The 11,966-nt window shown below is 55.0% G+C and overlaps 1 protein-coding gene across 1 annotated transcript; it reads right to left on the bottom strand.

Moving 5' to 3' along the window:
• Positions 1-2,792: 2,792 nt before the first annotated feature.
• Positions 2,793-11,185, bottom strand: MTCH1 (mitochondrial carrier 1; the record flags this gene model as incomplete). Its single annotated transcript, XM_010182097.1, has 11 exons — positions 2,793-2,867; positions 3,218-3,293; positions 4,030-4,097; positions 4,693-4,740; positions 5,070-5,163; positions 7,320-7,379; positions 8,551-8,602; positions 8,948-9,005; positions 9,302-9,379; positions 9,702-9,808; positions 11,101-11,185. Coding segments are annotated over 11 exons (801 nt in total), but the record flags the coding sequence as incomplete, so codon positions are not given.
• Positions 11,186-11,966: the final 781 nt, after the last annotated feature.

The following is an 11,966-nucleotide window of genomic DNA, read 5'->3' on the forward strand; positions in this document are numbered from 1 at the left end:
AGCAGGGTGATGGGCGTCGGGCAGGCACTGGGAGAGGGTTACTGGGCTGCCCAGCTCTGCAAGGCCAGGTCAGGCCTTGGATTTAACGGCGGGGTTTGGATTTAAGGGCAGGGTTTTATCAGGACAGCTCTGCAGGGGGAAAGGGAAGGACGATGCAATCAGTCCAAGCTCAGCTGCGCTTTCCCCATGGAAAAAGGCCTCACCAGCACCTCATTGCTCCTCAAATCCTGCCAGACCCAAGCGTCAGGGCCCTGCAGAGACCCAGGGCGGCCTTGACCTGAGTTTCCCTCTCCCGGCTGCAGTCGCTGCCTCCCTTCTCCCCCGGCACCCGGGAGCAGATGAGGCCAAAGTCTCAAACCTCTTGTTTTCCAGCGAGGGCTGATAAACCACATGGGCACGGCACGGCCACCACCTCCACCCTGCCTGGTTTTGTGCAGCAGAGTCAATATTTAAACCCAGGGTTGTTTCCTGGGCTGATAGGGCAGCACTGGGGCTGTGTGGGAGAAACCCCCAGCTCCATCCTGGGCACTGGACCCAAATCTGTCCCTACAACCGGTCCTTCCTTCTCCTGGCTGTGGGTTTCACCCCAAATCCCCTCTGCCATGGGAGCAGGGTCTCATCTCCATCAGCTGCGCTGCACCAGCACCAGCTGCAATTTAAGGGCAGCAATTTAAGGGAAGGGGTGGCTGGGGAGGGTTTGGGCTCTCTCCTTTCCTGCTTCTGGTGTAGATGTTGTCCCCAGAGCGTGACACCTCAAATAAAGCATAGAATAAGAAGAAATGGGGTTAGAAACAACAGGGAAGGAAATATTTAATCATCCTATGAATGGCAGCCTCTGCTTCAAGGTAAGGCAGTGCTTTGAAACCTGGTTTGCATTTAAATTGACCCCAAAAAAGTGGTATTCAGGTGTTGTTTCCAGCAGAGTTTGTGGGTCCCTGTTTGTGGGCAGAAATCGTTGGCAGGGCGCTCGCTCTGGTGCAGATTTGGGTAAATTACTGAGAGGAAATGGCACTTCTCATTGCCGGGGCTGCAGCCAGGCTGTGCACAGGGTGGGGGAGGTTTTACAGGCGCGTGAGCAGCAGAAAGCGGCCTTAATTTTGAGGGTGAAGGCGTGGGTTGTGTTGGGTGATCTGGGACACGCGATGCCTGGTGCTGGGAAGGGGAAGAAACCAGTTAATGTGATAAAAGGGAGGTGGGTGAGGAGCCCTGGGCTGGGGAGGACGGAGCGGCTGAGCCCACCTCATGGGTCTGACCTTACCAAAGGGTCTCCATCGTCCCTCCCAGAACAGCTCAGGGTCCCATATACCCATTTTCATGCCTATTTTTGATGAAGCCAAGCCCACCGCTGCCTTCAGATGGTCCCAATGCAGTCTGCTTGGCTTAAACCTTCCATGGAGGGGAGGAAAATCTGAGTGAGAGCAGCTGGTTTAGCCCCTGCTTTGGGGAAAGAAATCAAAGGAAGTGCCTATCTTCAACTGAAACCTTCCCTGAGGGAGGGAGCCTGTTGTACAGAAGAGAAATAACTTGTTATAAAAAGAGAAACACCCAGGAGTCGTTGTTTTAGAGCTGTATTTCTGAGCATAATTAAAACTATGAAATAATCTCTGGTGTTAGGGGATCAGGGCCATGCGTTATTGAACTTCTGTTACTGGAACATAAAGTGTAGGGGGGAAGGGGAGGACAAGACAGGACCGGCCTCACGACACCGATGGGCGCTGGGTGGGGACTGCAGGTCCCAGTGTGACCCAGCACCGTCCCAGTGTGTCCCAGCACCGTCCTGTGAGCCCTGGCTGGGAGGCACAGATCAAACCCATCTGATGGAGGAAAACCCCCGTGCGATGGCAGCCCGGGGTCCCCAGAGGACCAGGATGGGCTGTGACCCCATTTTCCGCTGCAGCAGCACACGGGAACCTGCTCGAGGCCCCCAAAAACCTCTTCCCAGTGAGGGCAGCAACACCTCTGTGCAAAAGACTGCGTGGTGGGGGGACCAAAACGCGGGGGATGTGCCTGGCTGCCGTGACAGCGCAGAGCGGTGCAAAACCACCTCTGGTCTGGGGAGCCCAGGATCAGCCCTGCCCAGCTCCCCTGTGCGTGAGGAGCCCTCGACGCCTCGTGAGCCTTTGTCCAGCTCGAGGTTTATTCCTTCATTTGAGACAGCAACGGGGCCGTCCCCGTCTGTTTGGGACCGCGTTGCTCTTTGTAGTGGGGCTCCGTTTCCCTTTCTCTCTTTTGTTACCGTCATCTCCTGTCACCATGGGAGGTGCGGTGCTTCCTGGTGTTCAGGTACCCTCAAAACCTTCAATGTGGGTCACGGGGTTGGTCTCAGCCAGGATGAGCTCCCTGCAATACGAACGTCTGCCCTCTCCAGCAGAGCTGAGACGGGAGGATGCTCAGCGTCACCTTCCCAGCAAGACCCTGGATCTCTTTGATGCTTCTCAGCTCGCGCAGAACGAAGCCGTCTTCTGTCCCTGCATTTTGGGGCTGGCTCATTCAGTACCCGGGCATTTTCTTGTTTCCCAGATTTCCTCAGCGACTCCAGAGCTACAGCCTGGACCAAAGAGACAACACAACTCCCTTCTGCTCTCTCTTTGCTACACGTCCTGGTCGAGACAGCCATGAAGATGGGGCTTTGGTCCAGCTGGAGCCAGATCTCCAGGAGCCAATTTGTCGCTGGCCCTGCTGGAGAGGAGGTGTCCTGTTCTGGCACCACGGACTTTGGATCGAAAAGAAAAAGTAGAGATATATCGAAAGAAGCGGAGGGTTTCTCGAGGAGCCCGAGTTGGGCAGAGGAGTCAGTCGACGGGGAAGCAGGCGGCTGGCACGGGCGCTCTGCGGAAGAGCAGGCTGGAGCCACGAAACAGCTGCCCCTGCGGAGGAGAGCGAGCACGGGGTCAGCGCAGCAGCACTGAAACACGGATGGGGAACTGCAGCCACCGCAGGGCTGCGGGGCCTCAGCATCCCAGGGGGCTCCGGAGGAGAAATGGGGAGCTCAGCCCCGTGAGCACTGGGGTTGGGTGGTTTCCCAGGGGTGATCGACGGAGAGGGGCAGAGCTGCCTTGCTTCGCAGACCAGCGCTGCTGTGCCTGGTGGCAGTCCCAGCACTGGAGATGTGCCCTGTAAGCTGTTTCCACATCAAGGATGCGGCACAGGCACTTGTTGAGACCTTGAGGAGGAGCAGAGGGAGCCCAAAATCCTGTGTGTGCCCCTCCTCCCTCACCTGAGCACTGAGATGCCTCCAGCAATGGATCCAGGACGCAAAGGCGGGGGCGTAGGGAGGGAGGCCGGCGCGCAACCTGCGTGAGAATGAGAGAGCTGAGAGGGTCTGTGTGGACGTCAGGTTATCCAGAGGTAACGCAAGAGCAGTGATATGTGACAGTGAGGACACAGGGACAGTGTCCACACCGGGCTGAAGGCCAAATGACTGGCTCGTTATTTACAACGCAGCAGATCGGGTAATTTAATTACCCCTGGAGTGTGCAAACAAGGAGCATTACCTGGATACACTAAGGGTGCAGGACTGTACGCTACGCTCCAAGAGGGAGCAGATATCGAGCCACTGCACCACCAGCAATGGAGATGGTGCAGATGCAGACCCCTTCCCATGAGCACAAATCCAGAAGCCTTCCTGCAGCAGTGGGGCTGGGGGAAAGTCCTGCTCCTGCCTGCACCCACGGCTGCACTAAGGGCTTTGCTCTCCCTTGTTTAAGGGCTTTGCTCTCCCTTGTTTAAGGGCTTTGCTCTCCCTTGCGCTGCTCCCCGGAGCCAGCACCGTCCCTTTGATCTCTTCTGCCTCCAATCCACTTCAGATCGGAGCCCACCACCCTGTTTCTCTCCACTTTTATGCTCCTCCTGTCTGTGCCCTCTGATCTAAACTTATAAGCGACCTGGGACAGGAAACGAGGCAGCGCTGCGAGGTGCCCCGGTTTACGGTTCTGTATGAAAGCTTCACGATCGTTAGCAGAGGATTCGGACAGCGAGGGGCTGGAAGAAAGGAAGGGAAAGCCTTAGATCTCGGTGTGATGGACATACCCGCAGTTGTTCACTGCCATGAGATCTCCCACGAGGAGGAAGGGGTACGTCAGCATGCTCACAGCGATCTGAAAGCACAGAATAAACGGTAGCTTCTCTGTTCCCCGTGTCAAAACCAGCTATTTCCAGCAAAGTTCACAGAATCACAGAATCACAGAATCGCTCGGTTGGAAAAGCCCTCTGAGATCATCACGTCCAACCGTTCCTGTCTACCCCCTAAACCATATCCCTAAGTACCTCATCTACCCGCTCTTTAAACACATCCAGGGATGGGGACTCCACCACCTCCCTGGGCAGCCTGTGCCAGCTTCTGACGACCCTCTCAGGAAAGAACTTCCTCCTTATCTCTGACCTGAACCTCCCTTGGCACAGCTTGGTGCCGTTTCCCCTTGTTCTATCCCCCATCACCTGGGAGAAGAGCCCAGCACCCACCTCTCTACAAGCTCCCTTGAGGCAGTTGTAGGTGGTGATGAGGTCTCCCCTCAGCCTTCTCTTCTCCAGGCTAAACAAGCCCAGTTCCCTCAGCCGCTCCTCATCAGGCTTGTATGAAATGAAGTTCTCCTCATTTGGCTACAAAGTACAGACCAGCCTTTGCCCCCGACCATGAGCTCTCGCCCCGCAGCAGCAGCAAGAGCAGAAATGATGTGGCTGTTGTCTACGTACCCCCATGACGAATTTTGTGTAGCTCCGGATCACCGACGCCTGGCTGAACTGGAAAGAGAAACCAAAGGGGCTGTGGAGGAGGCGGAGGACACCAGGCTGTCACTGTCACTACGTGACATCCCTCTGGGGCAAGGGACGGAGGCAGAAAGTGACCGTAACTGCACCACATCCCAGCTGAGGCTCGGGGAGGACATTTGCTACCAACCCTGATCCCCCAAACTGCAGCTGAAGCACAGCCCTGAGCAGACACAGCCCCTTTAGCACTGTTACAGGGCTTCACCCTGTTCATATTAAATGAGCCCCTGCTTCCCATCAACTCCTTCCAACTGCAGGTGCCTGGTACTGCCCCAAACCCTCCCTCGGGCGCTTCCACTCACGTTATCGTCCACCGCGTACGTGTTGATGAAGTGAGCCAAGAGGTTGCAGCACCAGAGGAAGATGACGTCCCCCAGGACGTGAGGGACCAAACCCCTGCAACGGCAAAAAGAAGGGGGTGAGGTGCAGAAAGGTCCCAGTGCTGCCTAACGAGGTGCCCAGCGCTCCCTCCACCAGCACAGGGGAGCCCCATGCCCCCAGAATGCATCTTTTCTTTGGGAGGAAGCCGTATTGTCAAGGCTCTGTGGCTCTGGAGATGCAGCTGAGGGCTCAGGGGGTGGGCACAGGCAAAATCTTTGACCTGGCTTCAAAGATGGGATTTGTGAGAGCAACGGACAGGACGGAGAGATCAAAGCACTCTGGTCCCACAGCGATCTGTGCTTTGCATTTGCTGTTCAGCCTTTGTAAGAAATCCTTCCTCTGACTGAAAGTGAAGTGGGAAGCAGGTTCCTGAGCTGCTGCAGATACAACAGGGCCTTAATGAGGTCCAGAGACAGAGCAATGGGCCACGGCAGCCACGTGAGTAACCCCAAACCCATCTGTTGATGTAGAATCGATCACTTGTTCGGTTTGCAATGAGGATCCCATCCCAACGATGGATGCTGGGCCCGAGTTGATGGGATGAGTGGAGATCAGGGATCTGAGAGCTGCAGAAATGGACTAAGAAACCCAAATTCAGCTGTGCTGCAACTCTCACTGGTGAGACGTGCAAGGAGATCTGGACCAGGATCATTTTTAGAAGAGAAGTCATTAGAAGCTGAAACAAAGCAGGCAAACGAGGAAGCCTCCACGATGCGCAGTGACGGGACCCAGCAGGAGCAGCCCCAGTGCCTCAGTGACCTGGGTAGCTGGGATGAGCCACCTCTGAGCTGACCACGCACAGACAGGAGGGGAAGCGAGAGAAGTCCGACAAGTCTTCACGTCCAGGCAGACACGCATCCAGAGCGAGCGTGTGCCGCCCCCACTGCTGCACCCAGGTTATAAAGCCACGGGGAACAAGCGCACCGCAGCGACTGTAAGGGAGGGGAGGTGTTTGCACTGCGTGAGGAGGGCTGAGAGCAGAAAAGCAGCAGCTTGGTCCCACAGACGCAGTTTGTGCTCCTCTCAGGGCAGTGCGATTTCCTCGCGGGGTTGCAGAGCACATAAAACTTCAGAGCCCTCCTGAGACATTTCGGGTTGTGTTAAAGCTTTTCCTGTGAACTATGAAGTTTAATTAGGCTACCAAGAGTGTTTATTTTATGTGGAGGAAGGGAATGCAGTGGCTCCTTTCAGGCTGTGTCCTCGGGAGGCGGAGGAGAGGGAGGGCTGCCAGGCACCGTGCTCCGGCCCTGCCCTGCACACAGGGGACAGCCCAGAGGAACCTGCACTTATCAGAGATTTGGGGCTGCACAGCTCCGCAGAGAAGCTGTGGGCTGCAAAATGATGCTGTGGTGATGCTCAACTGATGGGGCCTCTGCAGACCCCGGGCCCTTTCTGCTTGGGGAAGGACAGGGTGAGGCTCCCTACGATCGCTCACCTCTTCCTGATGCGTTCACGTTTCACCCGGAAACCCACACTTTGTGACTGCAAAGCCAAAGGCATCAGGTCTGAAAGCCTCTCCTGAAATTCTGGAGCTCCCTTTGGCTGTTATTGACATTAAAAGTGAGTTATCTCCCCACCGGGAGCAGAGCAGGTGGTTCTGCCCTTATTTAAATGTGAAAAAAATAAGGGAAGAAGTGTTAATTAAGGGTTCAAGCAAAGAGGTGTCCATGAGACTTCCACTTCAGAAACGCCAGCAATTCACTACACTCTCCAAGTGCCTCTCGGCTCCTTCTGGTCCAGCATCACGCTCCCATACAGGCAAACCTGCTGCCAGCATCAACCTCGGCTCATTACAAGCAGCCTCGGTGCTCTTCAGAGGAATGTGCTGCTTAGCCAGGCCCTGGCTTTCATTTCAACAAGGGGGTCTCGTCATTGTCGTGCTTGATCTGGGTGCCTGTTGCACAAAGGAGCACTTCTAATGGCCCTTCACCACAAGACAAAGAAGTGTCAAGGGAAAAGAAAGGTAAGGGAAAAAATACAGGGTTTTCTTTGGGCTCTGAAGCTTTCATTGAAGATAAGATCTGGGGCAAACTTAATGGGCAAACCGGAGCACTGTCAAAGGCACAGATTTAATCTGTGTTTATGGGAGTGATGTGAGAGTCCCGTGGCCAGACAAGGTTTCGGGTGCCTCTGGATGATGGGAGGAAGTATTCAAACAAGAACTCACGTACACAAAGAATCCCAGGATCCCTTCTTCCTTAAGTATCCTGCCGATGGCGCTGAACACACCGCTGCCAAGAAAGGAAAAGGGCTGTAAGCCTGCAGGGGTGGCTCCATCTCTGTCCCCCCCAAGCCACCGTGCCAGCCACCCTGTTCTGCTGCTTCTCCCACGGAGGAAGCTCCTGTCTGCAGTAACAGCAGGGACAGCGCTCAACCTGCTGACAACGGCTTGAACGCTGAAGCTGGAAGAGCCCTGCTTAGCTTTGTGCGAGTGGGTACACGTAACATGCTTTGGTGAGGCTGATTTTCACAGAATCCCAGACCGTTAGGGATTGGAAGGGACCTCCAAAGCTCACCCAGTCCAATCCCGCTGCCGGAGCAGGAACACCCAGATGAGGTTACACAGGAAGGCGTCCAGGCGGGTTTTGAATGTCTGCAGAGAAGGAGACTCCACAACCTCTCTGGGCAGCCTGGGCCAGGGCTCTGTCACCCTCACTGAGAAGAAGTTTCTTCTCCAATTGAAGTGGAACCTCCTGTGTTCCAGTTTGTGTCCGTTACCCCTTGTCCTATCATTGTTTGTCACCGAGAAGAGCCTGGCTCCATCCTCGTGACACTCACCCTTGAAATATTTCTAACCATGAATGAGGTCTCCCCTCAGTCTCCTCTTCTGCAAACTAAAGAGCCCCAGCTCCCTCAGCCGCTCCTCAGAAGGGAGATGCTCCACTCCCTCCATCATCTTTGTAGCCCTACGCTGGACTCTCTCCAGCAGTTCCTGTCCTTCTTGAACTGAGGGGCCAGAACTGGACAGCCCAAGGACACGTCCTGCCTCTGGGAACTCGCACTGGCAATCACAGGTTAGCCACAATCACGTCCAGCGTGCATTCACGTGTAGTTTTGCCCTGCAGAGGGGCAGGTACTGCTGAAAAAGGCTTGGAAAAGCAGACCAGCAGGGCTGCAGCAACGCTTTGCATTGCCTGCTCTGCCTCCCTGCTGACTTCCCTTTCTATTACCACCTAAAGCAAAAAGGCAGGAGGCTCGCTGAGTGGTCAGCAAGGTGCGTTACAGCCACCAAAATCCCTTCACCCTCCAGTCGCCCACCCCCTGACCACGGCTCAGCTTCACTTTTCGGTCTCCCAGCCCTCCTGGCTTGCTGTGTCCCCCATCACATGGAGCACCTGGCACTGCTGAGCCCTGGACTCGCGCTTCTGCGTGCCCAAACCCTTCAGAGCCACAGCCGCTCACCTGTATTTGACTTCCCGGCCGACGAACTGGACCATGCAGCGCATAGAGATCACTGGGAGGGAAGAAACACAGGGCTGACAAAGCAGCAAATCCCATTTGGGTGGCAATGGATGTGATGGAAAACAGAACCTGACCCTTCTGCCCTCCCTTCCCTCACCTCATCACCTCCAGCTCCTCTGGGTGGTCCTCAGCGCTGCCAGACTCTGAAACCTCTCTGAGTCTGCAAGGGATGGGAAGGATTTCTGGCCCTAAACCCAAGGGGATCTCTAGGACGAGCTCTCTCTCAAGACCTGCGTTTGTTCTGTGGTTTCAAACTAAGCCATTTCTGACAAATGCATCGAGTTTTGGGGTGATCCTCAGCCTGGAGAGGGCTGGCAGGCAGAGGGCCAGGACTCACCGTGCAGCGGATGCGAGACAACGCGGGACACGCACTGCATCATCATCTCGTGAGAGGTCTGGGGAGGAGAGGAAAAAACCACACCTGGATGGAAAGCTCCACCTGCACGGATCACGTCCTGTCCCTTAGGGCTGTGACACCCATTTCAGGTCCCTCTTTCGAAATCTGCTGGTGGTGGTAAACCTCTATTCCTACAAAATATCTCATAGCTGGACACAGAGTGGCTACTAAATACCACGGCCTTTTCCCCCAGAGCTTCTCTCTCAGAAATTTCACCCTCAGGCCACAGCTGAAGCTTCCTTTGCCCTCCAGGCACATCTCCTTCATCACTCATTGACAATATCCACTCCTCACCTCTTTCACCACTTTCCTGAGGGAGGTCTTCACATCGTCCTTGTTAGAAACGTGCTCCATGTCTTCCAGTGGAAAGGCCTGAGCCAAGAGAGGAGAAACTTATGCTCAAAACTGACCCACAGACCCTCAGTGTCTGAGGACAGGAGGAAACCACAGGCGTTTGCACTCTAGATAGCAGGAGAAGAAAAAGAGGCAAGAAGGAACATGGGAGAAGGAAGGATGGGGAGTGAAATAGGAACAGAGGGGTCATAAAACTGCTTACAGAAGGTAAAAGGCTGTTGTTCAAACTAGATTAAAGTTGTTTAAATCAGTTTTAGGGATATGGGCACTGTTCTCCTGTCTTGCAGTAGCCCCGGCCGACCCAGGAAGCTGATTTATGGAGAGAGAAGCCGACCTTTACCTTCTTCACGCTCCCCCTGGTGATGGTTGATAAAGTGCTTGAGATGAGGCGAGGAGTCAGACCGCGGAAGAGGCCTCTTTTCCCATCCACCTCCACAATGTGTCTGGCTGGGTGAGAAAACAGCGAGGCTGCTGTCAGTCGGACACAGGGAGCACCCCAAACAACCCCTGAGCTCAGCAGAAACCGCAGCGCAGCTCAGCACGGCACAGCAGCGGCTCTGCGGTCCCAGCGTAAGTGATTTATTGTAACAGCCCTAAATAAATGTCATAAAATCCTTAAGTATTCCCTGTCGTGGCTATTTGATCTGGATAGCTCCAGTGTTTTGGGCTGCTTTTTGGGTTTTGATTGTTTTACTCACCTGAAAGGGCTACAAAGCAGTTTGGGCCAAACCAGGGTAGGGAGACGGTCGATTTTGTGTGGGGTGTGGGGTCACCTCCGCTCCGGGTGCTTTGGACTCAAGGTTAACATGGACCTTACAAACTCAGGGTCAGTTCCTGCCCCACTGCCTTCTCCCACACCAGCTCCTTCCAGTCTCCAGGCAACAAAATAACAGCAAACATCCCATTTCTCCCTGATATAACAAGGTGGGACACAACCCACTACGCTCTTGTCCCAAGCGAAGCCAGGAAGGCTCCGCACATCTCCATCACCCAACGCTGTAAACCCACTTGGAAAATGCATCCTCCAAGTGGCAGCGCCCGAGCTTTTCCAGCTCCAGGTGTCCCAGGAGGGGTCTGCAGTGCTTACATACTGCTCTCGTGCTGGGTTTCCTCGCCCTGTGGGTACCACTGTCCAATTTTGGGATCAGCTCAGCTCAGCTGTGCGTCCCCTTCCCCACAGGAAAGCCGCTGTGAAAGCAGCCCCCAAGGTCACAGTGTGTTCACCCACCTCTCCCATGCTGCTCCACCCCCAAAAAGAGAAAACCAGTAATTTCTTTTCTTTCTAAACATATTACCTTCCCTTTTCTTGGTATTTCTGTCCCTTTAGGGCTCCATCTACGACACAAATCAGTAGGAGGGGGTACAACAAGTTATTGCAGGGCTGTTTTGTAGTGAAGAAAGGCACTTTGCTCTCTCAAACACATGCAAAACCCTCCACCAAAAAAACCCTGTGTCACCTGAACCCTCCAGCGCCTCCACTGCTTGGGTGCAAACCCAGAGCAACCTGCCAAGGGAAGGGGGGAAGCAGCGGTGGGGTCACCACCCCCTTGTCCCCAACAACAGGTAGATAAATCTGACGGGTTTGCAACTTCTTGCAGTGTTTTATGTCCCCCTGCGGGCTCAGGATGATCCCAAGGGGATGTTGAGGGTGCTGCTGGAGGTCGGCTCGGTTGACCTGGCAGCTCCCAGCCCCGTTTTCGGGCAGGGCCTGGCGCTGGCAGGGAGGGACGTTCGCTCACCGTAGGTGAAGAAGCCGGGCAGGTACAGGACTTTCCTCCCCAGCACGTTTCTCCCAACAGTTGGAGGTAGTGGCTCGTGCCCAACCTACAGAGAGAAACCCCATGAGCAGGTCCCTGCCCCTGTCCTGGCATTCCCAAATCCCCCAGGGCCATGTCCCCCCTGTCACCCTCAGATACACAGGGGTGCTGCGACACAGGCAGCCCCTTGGCTGTTATATGGGGTCCCTAGGGTACAGCAAGTCCCCAAGCCTCCCATTTTATGGGGGTCCCTGTTACAGAGGGGCTCTCAGGATCCCCATTAGATAAAGGTTTCCCATCCCTCCTTACATAGGAGAGGGTATCCTCATCCCCCGCATTTTATAGGGGTCCCCACTGTACAGGCTGTACCCATACCCTGTCATAGGTGGGGGTCTCGATGTTTCTGCTATAAAGGAGTCTCCACTGTATAGGGGCCCTCATTTCTCCATTATATGGGGTCTCCTACGCGCTGTTCTATAGGGGGTCCCTGATGCAGTGGGTCCTCATCCTCCTGTCATATAGATTTACCCATTTTACAGCTGCCTTCATCCTCCCAGCTATAGAGGGACCCCCATTATAAACAGGGACCCCCATTATACACAGAGACCCCATCCCCAGTTATACGCTGGGGTTTCCATTACACAGGGCCCATTACACAGCCCCCCCCAAATAGGTGCCCCCCATTACACAGGTGCCCCCACGGCACAGGGTCTCCCCTGTTATAAAGGGGGGCTGTACATAAAGTGGTCTCCAGCGCACAGAGGCCTCCATAGGGGCACTATATAGGGGTCCCACTCCTCCCGTTACACTGGGGCCCCGATCCCCCCACGTTCTCCGCCTCCCCCACC

The sequence above is a fragment of the Mesitornis unicolor genome, unplaced genomic scaffold, assembly GCF_000695765.1.
Source record: "Mesitornis unicolor isolate BGI_N332 unplaced genomic scaffold, ASM69576v1 scaffold43423, whole genome shotgun sequence".
In the NCBI taxonomy this organism is placed as follows: domain Eukaryota; kingdom Metazoa; phylum Chordata; class Aves; order Mesitornithiformes; family Mesitornithidae; genus Mesitornis; species Mesitornis unicolor.